The following is a 27,755-nucleotide window of genomic DNA, read 5'->3' on the forward strand; positions in this document are numbered from 1 at the left end:
GCTTGTATCAAAAAGATCAATACGGCAAAGCCTTTACAAAATCTGGCTTGACACTGAAGTCTTTCCCAAAAGATGGCTGTCGCAACAAATTGTAAACAGTTTTATCAACAGTCTTACAGCACTAACAGCAAAAATACAAATCAGCTAAAGTAAGAAAAGCACCTGTTATTCAAAATGTTTAACACAAACAACTTTGTGCCACTATACAGAATCAAAAGTAGACAAACAGGAAATAATGGAATGTTCCAAAAGTAATTTGAGCATTTTGTTGTCTGTACAAAAACGACTTTTTCCTCATGACAACAAAAAGGGATTGGACTGCAAGTACACAATGCTCTCGATGAGAATAGGAGTTGGTTTGGTCACTTAGCATAGTTTGTGCATAGTTAAAAAGGCATCTGTCAAGCGGTCCTCTGGGAGGGGGAGGGGTGCATGATGTGGCCATGTAGAAAAGACACTCGTGGAGGGAGAGAGACATCCCCTCCTGGCCCCCTCCATGACGGTCTCCAGGTGGACCGACCTGCTCCGCCGCCAGCCGTCCTCCCGTCTCTCTCCACAAGATTGGCAAAAAAACTGAACCTGAGCAAGTCCATTTTGCGCAGTGTTTCAGGTGACATGCGGGTGCCAAAAAGACCCGGGCACAGGGGAGGCACCGTGGGACCCCAGGGTCCTCCTCCACCCAGGGGGAGGAGGACCTTCCACATGTCTCCTCCACCCAGGAGGAGGACCTTCCACATGTCTCCTCCACCTAGGAGGAGGACCTTCCACATGTCTCCTCCACCCAGGAGGAGGACCTTCTACATGTCTCCTCCACCCAGGGGGAACATGTCAAGGAAAGAACAGACTTGGAGGTCTATGATACCTAAAGGAGTGATGTGAAGGCTTCAGACAGAAGCTGCACATCTAAGACCATGATCGTGGTTATTGTTATTTAGGAGTGCAATGAGTGGATTCAGCATCAAGTGAAATTGGTTATGGCGTTTGTGTGTGTGTTGCAAAGGTTCAGCTCATGGCATAACAGTAAGGGGGTTGACGGTTGGTTCTTCACATCTGTGCTTCAAAAAGGCAAACTGCCAGAGTTCTAACGCAGGTCGCTTGAGAGTTGTAAGGGCAAACAGAGCGACAGCAAAGAATCGAACCAGGAGATGCGTAAACAGTCTTCTTAGAGGCAGCACAACGACTGGGCTTGTCACATTGTCTATTTTAGTTTTTCCTTTTTTTACGTACAAGGAAGAATCTTCATTACAAATGCAACACAACTCTGCATTCATTGTTACAAGTCCTGGGACATTCAGATGTCCATTCAGTCAATTCAGTTCAAATCATTCTCTTCAAATCTTTGATTTCAAATGGCACTTCAAAACACAACAAAAGGAAAAAAGGAAAGTCTTCACGTTTTCATTTTGTTACGACTTCACCGTGATTTCCTTAGATCTACCTACCAAAACATTATAGTGGTGACGCCAAAAACTAGAGAACAAATAAATAAAATACAGATAAAAGAAAATACAGCAGTAGTCAAATGAGGTATCCATGTATTGCTCTATGCCAAAAAAAACAAAATAATTAAAAATTAAATAACTTAAATAAAATCAGTGGTTGTCCAGATGGAAAGCGAAAGCAACAAAAACGTAACTACGGTGTGGAAGATAATTAAGGAACAGCCACAGGGTCAGAGGTCAAACGCCTAGAGCCCCTCCCCCCCAGACACACTGACCTTGAGGTCAGGGGTCAGGGGGCGGGCACAACAACAAAAACTAAGTAAAAGTAGAAGGCTGAATGCAGAGCGTCAGGACCCCCTGGTTCCCTGAGGTATATCTTTGGGGCCGGTTCCTCCCGAGGCTGTGGTGACGCCGGGGTCTGAGCGGGCCAGACCAGGCGTCCCCGCGGCTCCGGACCCCCCGGGCTGGGCCAGCTCCTCAGGGCCAGAGGGCTGCTGCTGCCCCAGCTGGAGACTGCCCCAGCTGGCTTTGTTCAGCCCCAGGTGCCCCAGCATGGTCTGGGAGAGCCGCGTGTCCGAGAAGCGGGCCCACTCCGAGAACAGAGGCTCCACCACGTAGGTCATGAAGCCTGGTGGGGGACAGACAGAGAGACAGAGAGACCGAGAGAGAGAGAGAGACAGAAAGACAGAGAGACAGAGAGACCGAGAGAGAGAGAGACAGAAAGAAAGAGAGACAGAGAGACCGAGAGAGACAGAAAGACAGAGAGAGAGAGAGAGAGAGAGAGAGAGAGAGAGAGAGAGAGAGAGAGAAAGACAGAGAGACCGAGAGAGAGAGAGAGAGAGAGAGAGAGAGAGAGAGAGAGAGAGAGAGAGACAGAAAGACAGAGAGACAGAGAGAGAGAGAGAGAGAGAAAGACAGAGAGACAGAGAGACCGAGAGAGAGAGAGAGACAGAGAGACCGAGAGAGACCGAGAGAGAGAGAAAGACAGAGAGACAGAGAGACCGAGAGAGAGAGAGAGAGAGAGAGAGAGAGAGAGAGAGAGAGAGAGAGAGAGAGAGAGACAGAGAGAGACAGAGAGAGAGAGAGAGAGAGACAGAGAGAGAGAGCGAGAGAGAGAGAGAGAGAGAGAGAGACAGCGAGACAGAGACCGAGAGAGAGAGACAGAAAGACAGAGAGACAGAGACAGAGAGAGAGAGAGACAGAGAGACAGAGACCGAGAGAGAGAGACAGAAAGACAGAGAGAGAGAGAGACAGAAAGACAGAGAGAGACAGAAAGACAGAGACAGAGAGACAGAGAGACAGAGCGACAGAGAGAGAGAGAGACAGAGAGACAGAGACAGACAGAGACAGACAGAGAGGCAGAGAGACAGAAAGAGGGTTGAACAAACTAAAAGTAGGATATCGATTGTAGCCAATGGCAGAGAAGAAGGGGATGTTGCGTTACCGATTTGAATATCTCCCATAGTGTTTTTGTCGCGGTCACAAAGTGGGCTGACCTCCAGATTGTGCTTCTTTTCAATGTCTCCTAGAAAGGAACATGACGATACACAGAGAGCCATTCAGATACGTACACAAATGCATCAGAGATGGGGAAAGCCTGGATCCATGTGGGGATGGGATTTACAAAACAACAAAGGTGTCAACAATATCTAATGTGTTTCCCAAGCACAGGTGTGAGCAGACACCTTGATGGAAGAACTCCTCGGTGACCTTCTCGCTCCACTGCTTGCTCAGCTCCCAGGGTCTGCAGGGGTTGCAGATGTCTGCACACTTCAGGGCCATCTGCAGGACAAGGAAGACCCCAGAACACCAGAGGGAGGGGACACATCAAGAACATCTGAAGATCATCCAACAAGACAACACAATGTAATGCACTGTTGCCGTTGGATACAGGTGTACCACTCAGTGCAGTGCAGACAGACCTGCAGGATGAAGTGGCGGTGGTGGGCGTGGCTCAGATGCAGGTCGTCCTGGTCCAGGTGGGTCCGGAACCGAGACAGATACTCGTTCTGCTGGCTGATGTCTGTGGCCAGGATCAGAGAACCCAGCTGCCTCTCCATGTTCAGGCTGGAGAGAGAAGAGAGAGAGAGAGACAGAGAGAGAGAGACAGAGAGAGGAGACAGACAGAGAGAGAGAGAGAGACAGAGACAGACAGACATACAGACAGACAAACAGAGAGAGAGACGGAGAGAGGGAGAGAGATACAGAGAGACAGACATACAGACAGACAAACAGAGAGAGAGAGGGTGAGATGGAGAGAGACACAGAGAGACAGACATACAGACAGACAAACCGAGAGAGAGAGGGTGAGAGGGAGCGAGAGACAGATAGAGATAGGGAGAGAGAGGGAGAGAGAGACAGACCGAGAGAGAGAACAAGACAGAGACAGAGAGAGAGACAGACATACAGACAGACAAACAGAGAGAGAGGGAGAGAGAGACAGAGAGGGAGAGAGAACAAGACAGAGACAGAGAGAGAGAGAGACAGACACAGAGATAGACAGACAGACAGATCATTTCAGTTTTTATTTTACTTATGGATGATGACTCTTATGCCCTCTTAGGTCACACAGGTTAAGCGGGCCTGTGTGACATTAGTTTTGTTATGTAGAGGTTTTGTTAAAAGCACACTTTTTGTATAGTTTAACTTTGTTTTGTTAAATAAATATACTTTTCCTGTTCCAAACTGCGTGAGGCATCTACATTTGTTGTGGTCCAAGAGCCAACCATAACAATGGGCCTGAAATAAGTGGAGTCCTTCCTAAATTTCTTGGTCGAGAAGGTCCTCAGTCAGGTATAGGTTAGTGTGGTAAGGTGTCATCATGTCCACCATGTGTTTGAGGTTCTAGACGGCGGGCGTGGGGGGGACAGGCAGACTCACCTGTCCTCGGCGGGCAGGTGGGACAGGAGCTCTGTCTCTCTGAGCAGGCCGACAGCAGATTTCCAGTGGTGGTTCTCCAGAACTGAGGAATTCTGCACATGGAAATGGAGATTATTGAGGCATTGAGTCATTTAGGATAAACCTTTTTCCACAGTGGTTTACAGTGAATGGAGATCCATGTCATTGAGGAGTGGGATTCAGGGCATCATTAATCATTATTGTGTATTCGTATTGATTGCGGATAGTGCTTTGGGATGCCTACAGCTCAGGCTGTGGACGTCTGAGGGATCAAACCCAGAACATCTGGGTTGGTGGTGGAACATCCTCTCCACTACATACCATCCTGCCATGACACATGCAAGGCGAGGACTGGACACCAGGGAGGGAGGGAGGGGGCAGCTCCACGACCATGGGGGATGTGTGGTGGGTGGGGTTGTAGAGACTCCTACCTTATATAGGGTGGCCAGGTAGTGGTCGGTCTTGATGAGGAATGGCTGGTTGACCCCGGGGTGACCCAGGTCATGGGTGACCGCCGCCAGCAGGCCAATCAGGAGGTCGCAGGAGGTCAGGTATTTGGAGAGCTAAACGATAAGCAGCGATGACAGATTGGACCGCTGAGTGGAGATGTTTTGCAAAAACACACAAACAACTTTTGGACAGTGGAACTTGTCATCCTCAACTGGCACATTTGTTTGCTGCTTATATTTCGGATTTTCAATGAAAAACTATACTTTCCGTCTTTCGTTCATATTTCTATCAGGAGTCTTGTGGATTAATCCCACAACGATATATAAAACTGCTACTGCATCAAAAAGCATACATTTTATTGACAGAATAACTTTGGTCTTCCCATTACCTCTCCCCACCATAATATATCAAGAGAAAGACAAAGTGAAGGATCCAGTGTTCCTCTCACCGCGGGCTCCCGCATGTAGCAGTACATGGCCTGCGTGACGTCGGCGGCGTGCACCCCGTTGTGGTAGGGGTTGTGGCTGTGGTAGTCCTCCTGCACCATGACCAGGAACCTCCAGAGCTTCACCACGTCCAGCTGGAACAGCTCCACCAGCCCGTACTGGTTGAGCAGGTGGAAGGTCAGGGTGATCAGGCTGTTCCCTGAGCAGAGAGAGAAGGACAAAGAACAGAGGAATCAACATCAAATCAGAGCACTTTTATTTATGCTTTTGATGTCAAGTACTTTATTTACAACTGAATGAAAGGATCAACAGATGATTGCAGTTACATAAAACCTCCACCAGGTGGGACTATTGGGCGGATACTGATACACCAGCAGACCTTGACTGACTCTGTCCCATGTCCTTCAGAGCTGGTTACCACTAGGGATGTGAATAACTCAAATTTTTCATGGTTGAATAATCAGTGGGTGGTATGAACGAATAATCGATTATTCGATGTGTGCCGTCATTCACAAAGGCAGCCATGGATCATCGGCAAGAAATCACTTAATATCTTAAACGCAAAAAAAAAAACTTTAACAGTGATCAGTGTTTATGTTGTAATAGTGCTACAGAACCAACATTAGTTCCGTCCGTTAATTCTTGTTTATTTGAATGGGAAAAAATGTTAACAGTCCAAATGTTAAAAATCGACTTTGACCCTCGGGAACGAATAATCGAATATTCTGACCCATCCCTAGTTACCACAACAGAGCAGTTTACCGAACCCGATAAAACTGATGTCCCACATGCCGTCCTCGCTACACCATCAACTTACCGTTGGTCAATTTATCGAAGAGGAAGATGTCAAAGTTCCAACTCCCCACTTTATCCAACATGCACTACAAACAAACAGAGGGGAGAGTCAAACACAATGTTAGGTTTGGTGTGAAATTGAAGGGAATTCACACACACACACACACACACCCCAAGGGGTATCTGGTAGTTTTATTGGTCCATGTTTGTTTTGAAATAGCTTAACAATATGGTTTGTGAAATAGCTTTCTCCTCATTTTAAGTGTGAAATTCTCCCCGTTTATTCGTCCCTCTCAAATGCATCTCAGTAGTTCAGAGATTTGTTCTGTCTGTTCCCGTTATTTCCCTCATTAAGCACCTTTTCCACACAAAGCACTGATTCGACGGACGTGTGTGTGTGTGTGTGTGTGTGTGTGTGTGTGTGTGTGTGTGTGTGTGTGTGTGTGTGTGTGTGTGTGTGTGTGTGTGTGTGTGTGTGTGTGTGTGTGTGTGTGTGTGTGTGTGTGTGTGTGTGTGTGTCCTACTCTGGCCTGGCCGGTGTAGTCCTCATCCAGGAGGTGCAGGGGGATCTGCTGGGGCAGCCCCCGCAGCAGGCGGGAGGAGTGCAGGTACCTCTGGAAGCTGAGCAGCCGGTGGACCCTCCGCTCCGGCGCAGAGTCGGCCGCGCCCGCCAGGGAGCCCAGACACGCTGCAGACACAGGGGGGAACGCTCTCACCGTCAAGCCCAAACCAATCCTTCATCTGGTGGTCCCTGCAGGTGTATGGAGCACCGGACCCTGGATGGCTGATTCATCTAATCTAGTATTCACTTCAAGTCTCCTTTGGATAACAGCGTCTGCACGCACACACACACACACACACACACACACACACACACACACACACACCATGTAGGGTGTCCTCTCATACTCACTGTGAAGCGTACGGAAGTCAATACAGAGGTACGGCGGGGAGCTCCTGGGCTCCGGATTGAAGCCCACCTGGCGCCTGACTCTCACATCTCCTGGAGGACAAGCAACACACACTTACTCTCACATCTCCTGGAGGACAAGCAACACAAACTCACACACACACACACACTCATCTCCTGGAGGACAAGCAACACAAACTCACACACACACACAAACATCTCCTGGAGAACAAGCAACACAAACTCACACACACACACACACACACACACACACACACACACACACACACACACACACACACACACACACACACACACACACACACACACACACACACACACACACACACACACACACACACACACACACACACATCTCCTGGAAGTCAAGCAACACACACTTACTCTCACATCTCCTGGAGGACAAGCAACACAAACTCACACACACTCATCTCCTGGAGGACAAGCAACACAAACTCACATCTCCTGGAGGACAAGCAACACAAACTCACATCTCCTGGAGGACAAGCAACACACACTCTCATCTCCTGGAGGACCAACCACACACACCTCAAAAGTCAACCCGGGACTGATTGGGGAGATTATTGCAACAAACGCAATGGATGCAACAAACGATGAACGGATGTATGAACCAACGATGGAGAGATACGAATGGCTTTCACACACTTACCTGTCACCATGATCTAAAAGCTCTGGTGCATCAAATGGGGACATTTCTGTTTCAAACTGTTTCTTTTATATGAAACAAATACGGGAGTCGCATAGAAACAGCCAGCCTTCCATGTGCGATATAATGCAGCCAATCGAATCCCAGCGAGTGTGTATTGCTTTGTGACTGAGGCGAGCACAATTCTAGAACGCCGTGTTATTGCTATGTATCATCGTTAGCAACGAGGCTCCGGAGAAGGCACCGACAGGCCTGCTGGACAGTTGATGACATCACGGCGAGGTGGACCACATGGACACTGAGAGATAGAGTGGCTGAACCAAAGAGTGGCTCAGCGCAGCGGTATCAGATGAGGCCCTATATGTTCTGCCCTGTCTGGTTCTGTTTGTTACATTCCAGGTTGAAGCATCGTAGTGCGGGTCGTTACAAAACCACACACTTACTCTCATTGTATAGTGGGCGGTCTGCCCACTACACACTACAGCAACACACACACACACACACACACACACACACACACACACACACACACACACACACACACACACACACACACACACTGTAGTATCAAAGCATCCTGCTGACGGTGCTTCTTCCTGTGACGTACGGGCTGCTGCTACTCCTGAAACGGTCAAATGATTCAGAAGCTAGAGCTCCTTTGGTGAGCTCCATCCTTGCCCAGAGGCACAAGGGGCAGCCGCCCACACTGGATATGAGCAAATAACCCTGAGTCCTGGGCTGGCAGGGCCCAGCGCTCGGGACATGACAGGAACAGTTAGTTGGAAGGTAAATCAATCGACGGTTCCAGGGAAGTTCATAAAAGGATAAAAGAGGGAATGTGGAATTAACCCCCCACCCCCGACATCCAATGTCCATTTGGAGCGAAACACCAAGGCCTGTAAAGACACATAGGGCTTTAGGGCTCTGTTTCACGTGGCCTACTTACAGCCTACGGTCGGCCTACCCACACGTCTATTGGAATTCGATACTGATGGCTAAAAACGTCAATGGACTACGGGGTTGGCAGCGTTGCTCACGATCCTGTTCCTCACAACCGCCCCAGCGCTTTCAAGTCCACCAAACAGGTTGCAGCGTGTGCGTCTGTGCGTGTGGGGACTTTTTGTGCATTTACGGAAAGGACACAGACATGAAAGAAAGAAAGGAAGAGAGGGAGTGACGTGGATCGCACCGCAGAACGAAATTGTTGTATTGCACATGGGTGATTGGTGAACTAGCAGGTGGAGCCACAGAGCCGACTCCCATGGGACAGCCATGTTCAGCCAATGGGATCGCTCCCCCGGTTCCGTTCAATACTTTCTCCACAACGCTTGTCCTAAGAAATAAGTCCACACAGGCGAGCATGCACACTTGCGTGGGCCGAATCGTGGAGGCATGTGCGAAAGGGAAACACGTGTACAAGCGTGCACATCAGGTTACGCCATCATCGTGCACGCACACAAACTGTTTTTTAAAAGCCGGTTGGCCTCGGAATCAAATCTACGGCTCTTAGCAAATCTGAAAAAATTCAAAAGGAACGCTTAACAGACGCAGACTAAGCCTATTGTGATGGAGAGATTTAACAAAGTGCCAGAGATGGAGAGCGTGGCCAGTGGACGGACAGACACACACACACACACACACACACACACACACACACACACACACACACACACACACACACACACACACACACACACACACACACACACACACACACACACACACACACACACACACACACACCCCCCTAACCACTTACCCTGGTCACGCTCCAATAGGACATGGGAAGCAACATGCACAAGTCTGTGGGTGAGGTCAATGGAAGTACTTACCTAGCATGCGGATATACAGTGCTGTCTGGTCTGAGCTGTCATAGGAGATGGCGCCTCTTCTCTGTAAAAAAGAACAATCATATTGTTTAATGATTTGATTGCTGTAAGTCAGGATAGCACACTTAGAAAATACAACCAATATTGATAACACAACTTAAACAATCTAACAATATACTGATAGGTGAACACATAGACTGCAGGACATTTGTTTCATTCAAAAGGACAAGGTTCTGCAATTTTTTTAACAAATGTTTGGTTTAAATACAGAATGCAGAACGCTCACAACACACCACAATTAGAAACCACATGAATAACACATATGTTGGTAAACAAGGCATCTCAGGAATCCCCGGGATAAAAAAACTAAATAAAAAACTAAATAAAGGATGTGGTACATTGCCACCATGGCTCTGTTGAGCTCAACACTGATCAACATGATTCTCCTTCATATCATCCAGCTTATACAACGAAAAAGACACACACACACACACACACAGACATGTGAGAACCGCGTATGTGGCCTTTCAGCGCATACTGTGTACACACACAAACGTGACTGCAATCAACAACTTTGTTTCCCTCCCCCTTATCCAAAATGTTCTAGGCTATGCTAGAGTAGGCAAGGCTACAACAGTTTGACCATAACACGGTGAGAGTGTAAACGGATACACCTGTCCGGCTCGTAGTGCACACAGCTAACCACACCAACACCTCTAACCCCATACCTCAAGCACAGCCTGAACATTTAACCTCAATACATGGAAACTTCACCATTTCTATCCAGATAGCTCAACTATCACATAATACTTATATCATACAATAAGTAACTGAGACTCAAACCTAATGACCCCTAAACTTAAACCCAATACCTAACCATCCTAAGCTTGTTAACGCTTTAACTTTAATGCTAAATCCAATCAGAATGTTGATTAAAATAAACCTTGGAACACAAAAAATAGTTTTTACCCCTTAAAATAATGTGAATGTGAATAATATGTGCATCACTGGCGCATCATGAACCCACTGAGCATGAGCACTGCCAGCCGTGTCCCTCTACACTCCCCTGACAAGGCACGCAAGTCGCAGCGCATAATAAGGAGTCCCGAAGGGCAGAACAGGAGGGAGAGAGGAGATGTTTAGACCGGGGTGAATTGGACCTTATTGAGTTAATCACTCCTCATTTCCCAGGGTAATGACCCCACCTCACTACACCACCACCACCACCGCTCCCCATCCCCGTGGCTGGATCACGTCGGTGCCGTGTAATGGGAATGGTATTAACCAGCCATGTCCTTTGAGGAATGTGCTACTTCTTTAAACAGTGGTATGGTTTCACCTTCGTCCTGTTCCCCTCTCCCTCCCTGGTGACCTCTGTCCCTCCCTGTTCTGGAGGATTCCAGAACAGGGAGGGACAGATGATGATGATGAACGTTTGGGGGTTGGATTAGAATTAAGGGTCAAACAACAGGTCCTCCCCTGTTCAATCAATCACAAGGTATAAAAGTCAATCACCAGGTATAACAGTCAATCACCAGGTATAGCAGTCAATCAGCAGGTATAGCAGTCAATCAGCAGGTATAAGAGTCAATCAGCAGGTATAAGAGTCAATCAGCAGGTATAACAGTCAATCCCTAGGTGTAACAGTCAATCAGCAGGCATAACAGTCAATCACCCAGGGCCAGCACCCAGGTTTCCCGAAACCTTCTTAAAGCCTTCTTAACGCTACGTCATTCGTAACCTCTACTTTAAGTTCTACCTTAACATCTTGCGTTTCCCGAAACGTTCTTTGCTATGAATCTCTTTCGTACGTTGTTCGTTGGTAAGGTTGGTCTGAAGTGCTCGTAGAACCTTCTTAGCTCTACCGTAGTGATGTTTCAGCTCCTGACGCTAGTCGCCGCCACTGAACAACCACTGTAACCTCCCCGTTGCACATGGAACTGCCACATTGGCAGTGTTGTGTTTCACCAATATACAGTACAGTACACATACGGTACAGCAGGCAAGGTCAGCTCGACTCGCTTCCAATAATTTCAAAAACACGTAACTTCAAAAAATTGTATTGATTGTACAATTAAAAAATTAACAAAACTCTCTTCTAAATTAAGGAATTTATACTGGGAAACGAATAAACCATTATAAGCAACGAGTGAACTTAAAGGGGTAGTTCGGAATTTTGGACATCAGACCTCATTTCCAAGTGAGCCAAGTGTGTTATTTATCATTGGAGACAGTTTAACACATTTCATTCAGTCCTTCTAGTTGCAGAAACCAGGGGCCGTATTCACAAAGAATCTTAGGGCTAAAAGTAGGTCATAAGTGGCGAATTTAGGAGTAACTTCTAAAAGTAATGGGCATGTCAGTCCTAATTTTTTTACTAAGAGCAATTCACAAAGTATTTTAGGCCTAAAAGTAGCACCTAAGTCTAGGAGAGCTTAAAAGTCCTCGAGAGGACTCCTTAGGCTTACTCACTATGACCTATTCACAAAGAATCTGAAAATGGCTGCAGCGTGACCGAATGCTTTGGAGACAATGGAGGACTGCGAATTGATAAGGCTATATAGGCAAAATCATGAGGGTTTCAAACTTGTGGTTGAATTAGTGAACACTCAGATATTTAGCAACGGGGAAAATGCAACTTTGCAATGTCGACGATTTAGGAATAGCGCAACCATCAGTGATGGTTAAAACACAAGCGGGCAATGTTACAAATATACCTTTAATTATTTAATATATAAATATAAATAAATCACTTAAACCATCATTATTTGTCTCATGTATTAATAGTAATACAACACTTTAATCATCATTATTTATTTCAAATAATAACAGGAATAAATGGTTTGAAGTAAAAAAATAATATAACTACTCTTACTTATGATTACTAACTAATCATTTATTGTAAGATGATTTATTGTATTGAGTTTATAATCAGCTCAGTAGCAATTGGTCCTGGGAGTCGGCCCAGTTGGGCTTTCGCTTGCGTTTCACGTTGTCTTCTCCTTCATTCATCATGATAGGAGGACTTGGTGGTATGGGCTGATATTTAAAGTGTTTAGTGGTGTAGCCATGGGTGGACATGGGTGTGCCTGGGACAAACAAGCATGGTCCTGGCACACCTAAATATTTTCAGAATTAATTCATTACAACGATTTATTTTAATTTAAAGTAAAATGTGACAGAGAGCGCGATGAGCGGTGCGTGTTGCACTAGGACTGCGTAGTGACCGGTCTAGGTCCAAGCATTCGCTACCACAGAAGCGGGGCTGTGAAGGAAACCCACCCTATTGGATTTTTCTATTCTATCCATACATTTCATTCCCCCATCTACAGCATGGAGTGATTTAGTGGAGAGCCAGGGCTGCTTTCAGGATGGTTTGGGGCAGCCGCCAGAGGATTCCTGATGATGGACCATGGTTTGAGGGAAAGTGGTTCACTCAACATTTGCCATTTAGTTTTATTTTGTTCATTCATCCTGTCGTATAAGGTCTCGGTGCTCTGATTATTTAATCAGTGCTCTGATTATTGCAGCACGTATCGATCGCTCCAGACCCTGGCTTCCACTGGACACTTGCAGCAGTTATTGTAACAGCATTCCGGTAAATCACCATGAACTTGAGGCCACCCAAACTCTCACAGGTGCACCTTAATTATAATTTCTGGCTACGTCCAAACTTTAAGTGCTCATTGGATAATAGTTTGCAGGGTGCTTTTAATTACTTCCTTGATATAATGCAATTTATGTATTTTTATTGTTTGCTTTGGCTCTCTTTTTAATGTGCATACAACGTCATTATCGTGGTCTGCACAAACTTGTCATCGTGCGTGTATTCTGCTAACTGCACTGTCCATAACTATTTGATAGGACTTCATTTGTAGCCTAGGCTATTTCCTTATTTTTCGTTGATTTAGTGGGCTCGTTTGTGGGAAGTTGCGAAGGAGTTTCACGGAGACCGCTGGCACTTAACAACCAATCACCGTACTGACCGCTTCAAAACTCGTGCATGAGAATCGACATAAGGGGGCGTTAGGGGGCGTGACTCTTAGTGATTTATCCTAACTATGTGTTCACACCAAAAGACACATTTTTCGCCTGGTCACGCTGTCTACGAAGTTTTGTCGCACGACAAATCATAATCTGTTGCTGTGCAGTTATGTCAGGCGAATTTGTCTGACAACATCTTTTGCCCGCCAACGGTGCATTATGCCAATTCATTCTCATCAACCATGGCCGAGATAACCACCATTGCATGTCTTTACCTGTTGTGGAAGAGGGAGAGACGTCGGAATGCCCGTCGTTTATGGGTTCATAATATAATCCGGAGGCACACACAGCTTTGTGCAGTGATATTATATATATATCGTATATATTATATACTGTAGATATTTATATATTATATTATATAATATCATATAATATTATATATAGAGCTCCGGGAGTCGCAAACGGCAACAATCACTTTCTCCTCCAAGCTGCGGTTCACTGCGGAGTGCAGGGAACGGTTGGCCTGGCCAGTTGAACGCTGATTGGCTGTTTTACGTTACTTCACCCAGGGAGTGAAGCTGATTGGCTGTCTCACGCGAATAGCGCGGCAAAGTTGAAATATTTCAATTCAGCGAAATTTGTCGTGCTGCAAATCCTCGTGAACACGCTCACCCATGACAGGGCAAAATGTCGCACCGTCAATCAAATCTTGCCGCAGGTTTTTGCCGCGACAAATTCCACCCGATTCACGTCTCTACGTTGACTTGAATCGTGTCGCACCGTCGCGTTTGGTGTGAACACACAGTTAGTATGAGTAGGTCTCAGCGGCTTTGTGAATTACTTTTAAGAAAAAACTCCTACATAAAAACTAAACGACAGTCATGCATTATAATTGGTTTGCCTCGGGGGTACCGTGGAGTGGGTAAAACTGTTTTTATTGGCAGGTTAGCAGTTCCCCTTGACTTGCGCTAGCCTAGCAGCAGCGATTTCTGCAACTAGAAGGACTGAATGAAAAGTGTTGAAAACACGTGTCTCCAATGATAAATAACACACTGGCTCACTTAGAAATGAGGTCCGATACAACCCCTTTAATAAGCGGTCGAAATACTTTTTTCAACCACCGCCTCTTTCCCTTGACGGTGAGCAAAGCCCGCACACAAACAGGTAACAAAAAGCAAAGCAGTCTCAGCATAAACAGTACGGTAATATATAATAAGCCAAATAAACTATTCAAAATTTAGCTTTCATTTCAAAATGTCTATTTTCATAAATAATAAGTCAGACACCTGCTGCGACAGATGTAATTAAGGATGTGATTGCCTCAATCTCCTCCGCTGTTTCTATATTTTCAAAAAAAAATTAAAATCAGTGTAGGCTATGCTATGTTCGCCCATGGTTAAATAAATGTTTAGGCCTACTAGGAATTCGAGCAATGTCTTATTCGCAAAGACTGCAATATTTTTTAGAACGCTGTCGTGCACCTGCGCATGAAATGGAAAATCGATCTCTGAGCGATTGATTACAGCACGTTCTTTCTGGACAGCGCCGTTTACGAATGACGTAAGAAGTGTTTCCTAAGAAGACTCCTAAGAGACCATTCGGGAACCACGCCTATAGAAGTAAACAACTTTGATAAGTCTAAATGTAGGAGTCTTCGTAGCACGCTAAGAGTGGACGTCACGTTTTTCAGACACCCTGTGGCATCATGCCACAGGGTGGCACATTTCATATACAACATCACTCATTATAATGCTCATTTACAACAACGGTAATCAATAGTACCGCAAAGTAACATTAACATTACCATGGGGATAACGTCCCCCCTCCCGCCTTTGTCAAACTCTCAGCCCAAAACTCAGTGTTGGACTTTGATCGGGACTCACACTCCGCAACAACACGTGTCGCTATCTTTAAGATAAGATCATTTACTTTCTGGGTTTAAACTTTAAGTACTTATTTTCTTATGAAATACGTATTATAGATACACTACAGATGCATATAAACACTGTATTGGGAAATGCAAGTGTCACCGCACAGACTAGTACAGTAAGAAAAACTGAAAAAAATATTTAAATAATATGCAAAACCTTTCACCATCAGCCAAATACTAGAGGCACGGGATGAGCAGCACAGAGAGACTCTTGTAATCTTTAATTTAGACTTTTTCAATAACCAAATATCACCAGAACCGCAGCAGTAGGATTTGAACATTAGGAAAACTCAGCAGCAACAGTTTGAAGTGAATAAAACTGTTATTTCCAAGAGTTTTATGATGATGATGCTACAGCGGCAGGCTTCACTTAGGGTGTACTATTATTCATTTTCTTGGCAGGATATTGGTAGGACGGTAGTGGATACATACCCCCTTACTAAACTTTTTTTGATGCTGTTGTCACCACCTTAAAAACAAAATGCTCAGCGGTATTATTTAATTATTATTTTGCTCAAATTCATTTCTTTGGGAACATCTTTATAATGATTGTGCAATTCTGTAAATTTTACCTCAAAACCATACATGCTGGTCTCAAGACATGGAGGCAGTGTCAGAGGCCGATGCACACAGAACCCCGCAAACGACTTCAGTAAGATGACTCTGGAGGGAGCCACTTCAACATTGGTGACCTGCTCCTCTTCCTCTGCTATGGGGCCCATCACAGCCCCAGAGGATCCAATGAGAATCCATTACCGCTAGCATTTCTCCCCCCACCACTGCCCTTCAGTGGTGGGGGGAGAAATGCTGTGAGCGTGTGTACAGGACCAGGCATGGGGGGGTTCTCGGGTTGCAGGCCTTGGGCAGGCAGCTGCTGGTTGGCTAGACAGCGGTCACTGGTGGCCGGGGCTCCCCTCGTCTAGTGTTACCGGGCGCCGCAACGCGGCTCCATGAATGACTCTGCTTATGAGCTCACTGCAGCTCGCCTCCTGAGCTGGGCGCTGTTTGATTGACTGACATGTTGGCTGCCAGACAACCCGATCTGTACTGTATGGTATGTGTCCTGACAGGCAGGCTAACTGAATAACAGCACTCGTTCTCTTTCCTGGTGTGTGCTATTGTCGTAAGCTATGCCCTCTCTGACGTAAAGAGAGCGACACTTTGGCAGGAATGTGGCTCAGATTTCAGTCGAGGTTGACATCCAGGAGACTGGATATACATGTCACTGTGTGTGTGTGTGTGTGTGTGTGTGTGTGTGTGTGTGTGTGTGTGTGTGTGTGTGTGTGTGTGTGTGTGTGTGTGTGTGTGTGTGTGTGTGGTTTAGTGCTAAAGATAAACACACACATACAATTAAAATGCATTACCCTCCTCTCGGTCCTTTGATGTCACATGAACTCAACCAATCCAAGCCTCATCTTTTATTTAACCAGCAAACAACAGCCTGACCCCATGTGGGTGGGCGGTGTTTTAGTTTCAACAAGCCGTGCGTGTTGACATACAGCAACGGTGGTTACTGTAAATGATTATGATCATGTCTCTGCTGTAAATAATTGTGACGCTCTTGCCCTTACATGGCCGGCCCACACCCATGCCAAGCCTCTGTGTGTGCCAGGAAAACACACACGCACACACTTAACCTGATCTCGGTTGTTGTACACTCAGGCTTTTGTTGCTAGAGCTGACAATAAGAAGGAGAAGTGCCCTGGTACAAGGCAGACGGATCAGGTGGCCTCACTGAGCTGACCTCGCTCCATGGAGAATACACAAGTAAAAAGGGACATTTGGAGGAAATGTGTCACCAAGTGTTTACTGCTTGGACGTCAACGAGGAACTGGCTGACTGAAAGATGCAGACAGGACAGAATGAGGAAATAATTCTCATGCTGCCCCTCCCTGCACAGCTAGAGAACAGATGATGATAACTTTACAAGATCCAAGTTTGATCCCAATGCAGAAATAATGCAGAACAGAGTTCAGGTCCTCAATCAGTTCCTATGGGAGACACACTTCTAGCAAACAGCTGATGGATCACCTTGGGACGTTGTGTTGAGATGTTCTTTTCCATCTCTGCTCTTAATTTTTTTTCTTAAAGTTTATAGGTGTGGTATTTCAACCTTCTCTTATATCAGTCTGTAAAACCATGGTGGACTGCTCCTAAACTCACAATTGTACAGCTAGCCAATCATTTTTTTGACATGTCAGAGAGTTGCTGTTTGGCTGGCTTTATGATACTAGTTGCTAGTATACGAACACCACACTCAGACAAGTAGTAGTAGTGGTAGTAGAGCATCAGCTCACATGTATAGAGACAACAATCATCTTCAAAAACATTTACATAAATACCCCACTCATCTGTAATCTGCCCCAATCCGGGTTTGTACCGAAAGCACCTATAATAGTTTGAAAGAGAAGGTGTGTGCAATCACTCAATTAGAAAGATTAAAATAAATTGTCAAATGTTTTTATTGCATAGGTAGTCTTTTTATTGCCAGTGCCTGATGTCTTTTCAACTGTTCTCACTCCTCCTCCTCTCCCTATATAAACAATCTCTACATAATTATAATAACAGGCTTGTCATTTGTTAATATACTCCTATTTCCCTTTTCTGGTGGCCATCATCCGAATAGTGTGTGTGTGTTTACCCACTCTTATCTGGAATAGCATGAATGCTGCAGTGCACTTTCATTGAAACTCAAATGAAACAGTCAGCCTCAGACCAAGAGAGCTTCCCAAAGTTTCTCCACACAGCTCTGACTGGTTATGTTGTTGTGTTGCTTTTGGACGTGTTATTCCAATCAAATGGGTACTAACCAGTTTAACCATTTAAGAATTTCAATGGGAAAGGATGACGTAAATGAACATCCGGGTTGCGACAGCACTATTTTGTAATTTAACAAAATGATGCTATTGTAAAGGAGCACGGTGGCGCAGCATCACCATGACCTTGTTTGGGTTCAACCTGGACAAAACCAAGCTATAGTGCGCTGGCGCTGGCGCAGACCAAGAATATGACCATGGCCTGAAACCTGAACAACTTATGTGTTTAGCCGTTGTTCATGTGAACAAAGGTCCACTTTCAGAATCGTTTTCAGGACACTTCCGATTTATGACCACGCGTGAGAACCTTCTGCTAGCCAGCTGCACGCTGCCCAGCATTTCCCCATTTCCCTGTTCCACGTGGTCCACCACGGGACGTCATACGCTGTGTGGCCACTAGTTCTCCGGGGGGGGGGGGGGGGGGGAAGAGGTTTAGGGTAAATGGATTGATGCCTTCTCATAAACTCTTGACAAATCAACAAAGAAAGACAGAAAGGTGGACAGTCAAAACATTGGCCCCATAAACACAAACAACCCATAAAGCTGTGCGGCGCAGAGGCGCCGGGGCCCAGGCCCGGGCTTCATAACCCCAACACTTCCTCCTGAGTTATGGGCCTTGGCGGATCGGCGCCGTGTGGGACGCCACATTCCAGTAAGTGAGTGCGAGACCATAAACATGGACTTTACGGCACAGGTCTTCTGAGAGAGAGAAAGCATGTGTGCCTGTGTGTGCGTGTGCGTGTGTGTGTGTGTGTTTGATGCGTGTGTGTTTGTACACTCTGGCCTTAGCATAAGCCACAGAATAAGTCTACCTGCTGCTGACTGTGGTTTATGAGGACACTTTACTTTGACACACTCTGGCTACAGTGCAGTCCCTGAGGGGATGGGGGTTGGTTGGAGTAAGGTCGGGTGGGGGTGAGGGTGGAATGGAGGTCCGAGCGTGCGGAATGGCGAATCGTAATGCCTGTGAGCAGAGACAGAGCAGGCCTGTTGGGGTAGAGTTTGGGGCTGGCATTGGTTACTGTTGCACAGAACAGAGTATGCCACTTGTCTGGCAGTTAAAACAATAAGCAGTTATCTCTCTCTCTCTCTCAAACTAAAGTGTCATAAAGTGTTTAAGGTGTCTTTACACAAGGAGCACTTCAGACGATAGATGGGCTGCATTAATCTGGCATTCATGAGGCAACAGAAGGACAGGGTAGCAGCAGGCCTAGGGGAGGGGGAGGGGAGGCCAGTAGACCTGCCTCCTACCCCTGCTTGCGTGTGTCTTGCTTGCTGGTGGTGGAATTTCATTCATTTCAGAACATCATCCATGGACTCTAATTACATCTGTGTGCATGCAAACCCCCACCCCCACCCGGAGGGTGGGTGGGGGTGGGGGTGGGGGTTTGCAAGCCTCCACCTCCACCGAAAATGAGAAACAGGTCTCCAGCCTGTGAGCCCCCAGGCCATTCTTTTTTTGTAGTCCGTAGTCGCTCACAAAAGCATAGATAAGTAATGTGTTTGTTGCAGTCACAGAGCGCAACCGTCTACCGACTTTTGTCTAATTCAGTCTATTTTATAACAGGAATATTAAATACTGGTGTATAGGATTCTGGGTTCTCCTGGTGAGGCTGGGAGGATCCAGCGGCCCTGAGATGGTGTCAGAGGGCTGCGTTGATATGAGTTGAGCCCCCTTCTCACGGCCGATTGCACTCCACACTGCAGCACAAAATAGTCGGTCATGTGACCCCAGAGGCCCCTTGAGCAGCCCTCCCCCACACAGAGAGACTGGCTTTGGAAAAGGATGTGAGCTTTGTCCGAATCATGTTTACCAGCTGCAAAACGCACATGCAAGCTCAAGTACTTCTACTTGAGCTTGCATGTGCGTTTTGCAGCTTTTGCAAACTACAGCAACAAACCGTAACCAACTTTTGGCTACTCCTTTATTTAGTTGATTTTGGCACAGACAGGGTTAACATTTTTTTGATTCAGTTTATTTTTTTTCTGTACAAGGTTGTGAAACAAAAGGCCGGGAGTGTGACAGGCTCCTCAAGCAGTGAACTCTCACCACATCCTGAGAACGACGTCAATGCAACGTCACTTATCGCCCCAGTTCAGATCAGCACTCTGGCTGCAGAGACAAGAAGCTCTGCAGTTTGCTCTCTTCTTATCAGACGCAGAGACGCACGGGAACCTCCTCTGTCCTGCACTCTCTTGCGTACTTACTTCAGTTTCTTAACGTTTAAGGGGTCATATATCAATATAAAGAACGCAGACCGTTGTGAGGGTTCAGTTAAAGTTAAGGCAGTCAAGGTGAACCCACCACAGAGGTAGATATGTTCTTCAATAGGCTGAGGCACACAGACCGCATGTTTCAAAAGCACGTAATCACAGTACAAATTAGCAGCGGGGTGAAGAGTTCAATGTTTTTGCACCATTTTCTGTTTTCCACAAAACAGCTGTAGGATTATGATTGACAGGAAATTAAGATGTACAGATGAGGGGTGGAATACAAACTGGCCCATTTAGTGTTTGGTCTCATCAATATCCAGCATCTGTTGATTGATTTTTCTATCTCAGTACGATAAAAATAAACCGCGAATGTCAATTACAACAGCTTATCATGAAAACACTGTGTGCGTTCATGTTTTACTGGTACTAAATAATAGGTATGGTCGAGCCATGGCATACAACCAGAGTGTGTGTGTGTGTGTGTGTGTGTGTCCAGGTCCTTTCATTGTGATCAATCTTATCTACTACGCGTGTGTGTTACTGTTTACTCCAAGCGCCAAAGCCAGACCCGGCAGCCCGCATAGACCCAACAGCCAAAGGGACAACTCTGATTCAATCAGCCTCATGCTCTCATTCCTAGGAGCTCAGGAAATGTGATTGTTTTACTGTTATTCTCCCCTAATACCCAGTGCAGGACTCTACTGTGTATCACTGTACTACCGCTATCAAAATTCCAGTCATGGCTAGCCTCGTATCACATTATGAAAAGAAAAGATAACCCAGCACTTTTTTCACAACATTTCAAGAAGCAATGTGTGCCAATAGAATAAAAGCAAAGAGATCTCCTGGGTAAACAGATTCCAACTGACTCCTGCCAGCCCTCTCCAAGGGCATATTTACCAAATGACATTCACTTCAGGGGCACAGCACGACACATTCCTCCAGGACTTTGTCACTTCTCCAGCTCTCCTCTTTTGTCCTGTTTGCAAGAGGAAATGTCTTAATCTAAAAGGGCACACACACACACACACAGAGAGAGAGAGAGAGAGAGAGAGAGAGAGAGAGAGAGAGAGAGAGAGAGAGAGAGAGAGAGAGAGAGAGAGAGAGAGAGAGAGAGAGAGAGAGAGAGAGAGAGAGAGAGAGAGAGAGAGAGAGAGAGAGAGAGAGAGAGAGAGAGAGAGAGAGAGAGAGAGAGAGAGAGAGAGAGAGAGAGAGAGAGAGAGAGAGAGAGGAGAGAGAGAGAGAGAGAGAGAGAGAGAGAGAGAGAGAGAGAGAGAGAGAGAGAGAGAGAGAGAGAGACCATCTGCAAGGCTGGCGGCGTACCAAACCACTGCCCCCAGAGCCCGGCACATGGCTAACTGCCTCGTTCTGCAGCCCCTGTTTCCACAAACAACTCTGTTGAGCCACACACACGAAAACACAGCAGCCACCGAGGACAAACACACCCCTTATGGTCAAACGCACCAAAGAACAATCTTTAGAGGAGTGTAATTGCACTGCGACAATAGGCACGAGCAGCACACTAAGGGCAGGGTTTAAGTGTCAGCTCAACACGGTGATAGCCATTGCGGTGGTCGTCACCACCGCAATAAGAAGAGTCAGACGGAAGGGTTGTTAACCTGCAGAGGACGTGTCGATCCTCCCTCTGCTTGGCGCAACCACCTCAACACTCTCGTCCAGCTCGGCCCCAAAACATAGGCTAATTTATATTCTGTTGAACACTACTGACGTTGGCCTGGCCTAGCTTTCTGCTAGCGACAAGGGAACTGGTTAGACAAAAAAAAGGAGCAACCGGAGAAATGCTCAACCATCAGGGATCAGGCTGGACTGCTGCCCAACAAAGAACACCCAACCGAGATACAATAACTGATCTGTCCCAGACAAACAGCTTGATTTGATATTAGTTTGTAACTATAACTATATAATTAAAAAGGTTAATGACTTAGAGGCTTAGAGAAATGCACACTGTGCTGATGTTAGTTTGACGGCATTCGTTTGTTAAACAAAATCATCTTGTTTAAAAATAGACTAATTTGCAAAATAAGGTTTTAATTGTGTAGTCATTTGAACTGTTAAGTTATTTGTTCTTTCATATGATTTAAAAAGTAAATGTCATTGTTTACATTATTATATCCTACAAAACAATGTAGGCATTTCCTTGTGTAACCCCTCAAATGAAAAGCAAACTTCATCTGTATCGTCATGTCCCAGCATTGCTCGGCTTCTAGAAAGTTATACAATGTTGTTTTTAGGTGAGTGGGGGTTTGACTGGTCTTGTCTTCTTTTGTTCAATATTGCTTCAAATGTTAAATCAGTCAAACCCTTCTCCATTCTCTTGGTCGATGGGGGTCATGATGGGATGTGAATACTGTGTAGTCAGACAGATTGGCGCTCTCCCTCTCCACACAGACTGGCCACTGGTCGAATGAATTACGGTACATTACGTGAGTCTACTTTATAGCATTAAAGGCTAATAGTAGCTTACCTTATCGATCAAATTGAATGCAGTGGCTGACATGAAGGGACCACACTTGAAGGTGGGTCTTTACTCAGAGGTGTATCGGCTGGCCTATACACTGACTATTTAGGAAACCCCAATAATAAGCCAATTTCACATTTCCAATCAATTCAACCATGCAAAAGTTGCCAAAAAGGAAGCATCATTGAGCCGAATATATATGTATGGTAAACCGCAGTGGATGACACCCCTATCTATGAAACTCGGTCTGCATAACAGGCTGCATCACCCATGGTTGTGATTGTTACAGACAGACCTTTATGGACTTCATAAAGTCAAAGAGACATCTTCCAATTGCAAGAACCTTCTTGAAGTCCAACTAATCTTAAGCTTATGAACAATGTGCAATAGAATAATGTGCAATAAATAGGTTAGCACTTTAGCACATAGCACTTTATCACTAAGCACTTTAGCAGTTCTAGTTTTAGTACAGTTTTAGTTCTAGTGCAATATGGCAATATGCAACACAATATTATAACACTTGCACTTCATCCCCATACTGCAGGTGTCTATGCAATGCAGCAAAGTGCAATTTAACCTACAGTCTACCAAGCTCCATGTTGTCAGTTTTTTTTTTTTTGTTTATTTATTTTTTTTTTAAATTGTACTCTGTGTATGTTATAAAAGCAACCTAACCTAAGCTAACCTAATCTCTGACAATCTAATTTAGCTGTGTTTCAAAACTAAGAATATATAAAAGCACACCACACCATGCGTTGCAGGGTCCGACGTGGAACGTGGGTTGGGGGGTGTCCTCACGGGGTCGGACCTCATGTGACCGGACCTTCAATGCACTGGTGGTCGCACTCTTGCACGTTTTATGACTCAGCCAGCCAGCCAGCCAGCCAGCCAATCTGCACCAGACTGGGTAACAGAACTGGGGCAGTCCCAGCACACTGGCGGAGGGTGTGCATCGAGTTAATTACACTGGGCCAAAGAAAAAGAGGACTGACCCAGGTAGGATGAGTGGGGCCAGCCAAGGTGTGTGAGAGACATGGATAGAGATAGAGGCAGTGATGGACTACTAACTACTTGCAAAGGGCCCATCAACAACCACATAGCGCACATTCCCTGACGTCTGACGAAATGCTAATCACGCCCGGAGCTAGAAGAGCAGCCCTGGGGCCAAAGAGGACAGAGAGAGTCGGCCCCAGCACACTGAGGGGCCATTGACGTCTGACCAACTGTAGGGTCAGTCCCTCTGGAGGGGTTTAAGAAAGGCCTGTGTTGCGGTGGTGGAGCTAGCTTCAAAGCAGAGACACATGGGTTGTTATGTGGAACACTGCTGTGTAGTGCCAGACCAAAAGGGGCTGGTGGACGTGGCCCATGAGACACGCACACTCACACCTCAACAATACGCTGATATGTAGTCAACATGTTGTGGGAGTCTGTGAGTCCGTGGTGAACCGCCCGCAGACACACCAGAGTACGCCATGTGCTTTTAGGAGAACATTCTTAGGAGTCAGAGATTGAAACGTGAGTCATGTTCGGCCCTGGGGGGAAACCCCCAACCCATGGTTAGTGGTACAGTACACCACCTGCGCTACTGACGCACATGGTGCCACAGTACTTGCAACAAATAAATATCAACACAACCCTGACCCACATCTTGTTTAAAGCTTTGGTGAACGTTGAATTGAAAGTGTCAATTTGGAGGAGGAAAGAAACGTCTGACAGTCACATGGTCCCATGACTTAGTTCTCCTTCTCTGGGGTGTGTGTGTGTGTGTGTGTGTGTGTGTGTGTGTGTGTGTGTGTGTGTGTGTGTGTGTGTGTGTGTGTGTGTGTGTGTGTGTGTGTGTTTTGGGCTCGGAGGATAGAAAAACAACCACCTGCAAGATTCCAATGAACGGTTGAAATCCCTGAAAGGAGAAGTTTGTGGGCATGTGCGATTCAAAGCACCATTCCAACGTGAACTGAGAACATTCAATAACGGGCTAAAGAAGTAAGAAGAAGTGGGCTAAACGGTCTGAGTGTGTGTACCTGTGACAGCTGTCTGGGATCAGGAGCTCCGAACAGGGATGAACTGGAGCTGAAACTAATGGCTCCCCTCCGGCTGAGGACGTGCTTTGGAACCGGCCTGTCTAGAGGCAACACCGGCAGCTGAGAACATACTTCCATTGAACAGGCAGGGCTGGATCCAGAGAAGAATGATGGTAGAAAGATCTCCAAAAAAAAAGGGAGAATGGAATCAAGTGAAATCGCAATGCAAAATCTTGAAATCGAAAAAATGTATGGAGAGGATCCGTTAGTGAGCTCCACGGTGTATGATCATGGCGAGAGTCTCAAACTTATCCACAAGGCCTTCAGAGATGGCTCTTTTTACATTCGTTTATCTCATTCTATTCGGATTTTCATGCTGCTTTTGCATTTGCTCCTACCCCCTTCAGTCCACTCACAGCCAGGCCCACGGTCGGCAAGGCCTTACCATCTTCTGGATCTCTATAAAAAGGCTTCCTCATGTTGTGTCAGAAGGTCCGCACACCGACGCATCGCCGTGTTGGAGATCCGTGGATCATTGATCCCAAAATTAAAACAAAGGCAGGACCACCTCCAGAAGATGTCCTCCACCAATGCTGCAGATCGGATGCGACCAGGCTGACTGAAGAGGGAGAGCCTCGGGTGGGGAGCCTGTCTGTCGTCCCGGGGACCGTGTCCATCCAGCCTCGGTGGGACTACAGAGATACCAGCAACATGTAGGAGGATCCAGGTCCTTCTGTTCTACAGCAGCATAAAGAACCAGTCGTCTTCATTCACCACACACACACACACACACACGCACGCACGCACACGCACACACACACACACACACACACACACACACACACACACACACACAACGGAGTGGTACGGACTGAGAGCTTGAACAGAGGGAACCCCGACGGTCATCCGATATTCAGCGAATCCGGCGGGTAGCACAAGGTCAATAAACGAAATAATATAAACGAACGTGTTTTTTTTGCTGCCCCTACAACTACATACTTAACCTCCCCACGCATTAAGCTCTACGTTGTGGTTTAAAAGCACACATACACCACCTGCCAGAGATGGTGGTGTTGAAGCTAACAAAAACGCCCTTTCCGCAAACACGTCCAATTGCAACACCGCAACTGATGTCACCACGACACCGATTGGTCGCTACACGGGCGCGGGTTTGAAACGCGCTTTGCCATTGGCTCTGCGGACAGGGTGATCCCAAGACTGATATGAGCAGTCATTTGTAGACGGACCTTCACAAGGGTATCCCTCCACAGCGGGGCTTGCCCTGCAGAGGTCCACATCAGTGCCTGTGATTACCTTGCTTGTATGACTCATAGTCATAGTAGGCTACTTGGGAACTGGGATTTACAGTGGGATCTCAAATGTAGGCTGGGAAATAAAAGAAAAGGAAAATAATTTCCGCACCTCTTTGTTTTGACATGCTGGTGTATTTGGTGGGCTGAGATGACTCAGTATGTAATGTATCCTACTGGGCGCAGATAAAAACACATAGTGAGGTGACAATTTAAATTTTCGATTATGCCATTCATTGCCTGATGGACGAGTTGAGTATTATAAACTATAAATGACTGGTAAATTAGAAGGCCCCAATCAAGGAACGGGTACTGGGCGATTTGTTTGACCAGTAAGCCTTTTTACAATCGAAAGGATTAGAGGAAAATCATTTGGACCGTTGTAATTAGGGACATGTGTATGTTTATTATGACGCGTGGAGGGCCCCATTAGGGGACATACCTGTGTAACCTTATAATTCATTGTTTGCATTATTTTCATTATATTACACTGAGATTAATTATTTTATTATTATTTAATATCTACATTTTCAGGGAACATTTAAATATAGTTACATACATATAGTTGGGAACGTTGGTTCCTACCCACTTTTTACAAAACGGGAGAGTTAAGTGGGTGGGGGGGGGGACGATTTTAAGAGTGACCGAGCACATGCAGGTGTACCGTTGCCGTGTTGGCTATAATTAAAATAAGATTTAAAAAAAACGCTGCATTGACTTATTTATTTGTAACCCCAATGTTCCCACGATCCTGAAGTGACCGGAGGACGCTACCCGACAAGAAATAAAGATTACACCTGTAACACTTAACCGGTCCGTCGATTCATTCAAAAACAATCAGATCACCAGTATAGCTTAACATCCTCCAAGTAACGAAGTGGGCTATATGGTCTGAGTGTGTGTACCTGTGACAGCTGTCTGGGCTCAGGAGCTCCGAACAGGGATGAACTGGAGCTGAAACTAATGGCTTCCCTCCGGCTGAGGACGTGCTTTGGAACCGGCCTGTCTAGAGGCAACACCGGCAGCTTCCATTGAACAGGCAGGGCTGGACACACACCGTGTGTTCATGGTGAGAGTCTCAAACTTTTCTACAAGGCCTTCAGAGATGGCTATTTTTACATTCGTTTACCTCATTCAACAATCAGATCACCAGTAGAGTTTCAAATCCTCACAGCACTAACAATCAAAGTTTCTTTCGCGTGAGTTGAATGTTACGGAAGGGGGGGGGGGGTTAATAGTCAGCAACACTGGCGACCTCTGACCCCGCCCCCAGGGTCCGAGGAACCATGCTATCTGTCATTTGAATGAATCCCTTTAATCACCACCCTGCCACACAGTCTAGTGTTGATCACTTCCAGGCAGACTATCAGATAACAGGGACTTTCGTCACAAGTTGAGTGACGTGGACTGGGATTCACATTCTTTTGTTTACTTGTGTGGCCAGGTGTGAAATTATGGGCCAGGCGTCACCGGAGCCCTCCCTCGGCTGGGTACAGAACCGCTCCTCCATGGGTCCCGCTCCGATGACAGTGAGCCCTTCAAG

General features: G+C 46.1%; 1 protein-coding gene across 2 annotated transcripts; it reads right to left on the reverse strand.

Annotated features, from left to right (window-relative positions):
• Positions 1-17: 17 nt before the first annotated feature.
• On the reverse strand, positions 18-25,905 carry pde7a (phosphodiesterase 7A). Of its 2 annotated transcripts, none has more exons than XM_084474932.1 (12): positions 24,903-25,905; positions 9,462-9,522; positions 6,945-7,031; positions 6,556-6,719; positions 6,054-6,117; positions 5,239-5,435; positions 4,772-4,903; positions 4,323-4,414; positions 3,365-3,509; positions 3,128-3,224; positions 2,887-2,967; positions 18-2,070 (listed from the first exon to the last, which is right to left on the reverse strand). In XM_084474932.1, exons 1-12 carry the CDS (start codon positions 25,038-25,040, stop codon positions 1,790-1,792), a joined length of 1,539 nt encoding a protein of 512 aa, XP_084331058.1. In that variant the 5' UTR covers positions 25,041-25,905; the 3' UTR covers positions 18-1,789. The 2 variants fall into 2 exon arrangements, with proteins under 2 accessions (XP_084331058.1, XP_084331057.1); XM_084474931.1 differs by having other exon boundaries at positions 6,945-7,034.
• Positions 25,906-27,755: the final 1,850 nt, after the last annotated feature.

This window comes from Micromesistius poutassou, assembly GCF_964030765.1.
Source record: "Micromesistius poutassou genome assembly, chromosome: 11".
NCBI lineage: Eukaryota > Metazoa > Chordata > Actinopteri > Gadiformes > Gadidae > Micromesistius > Micromesistius poutassou.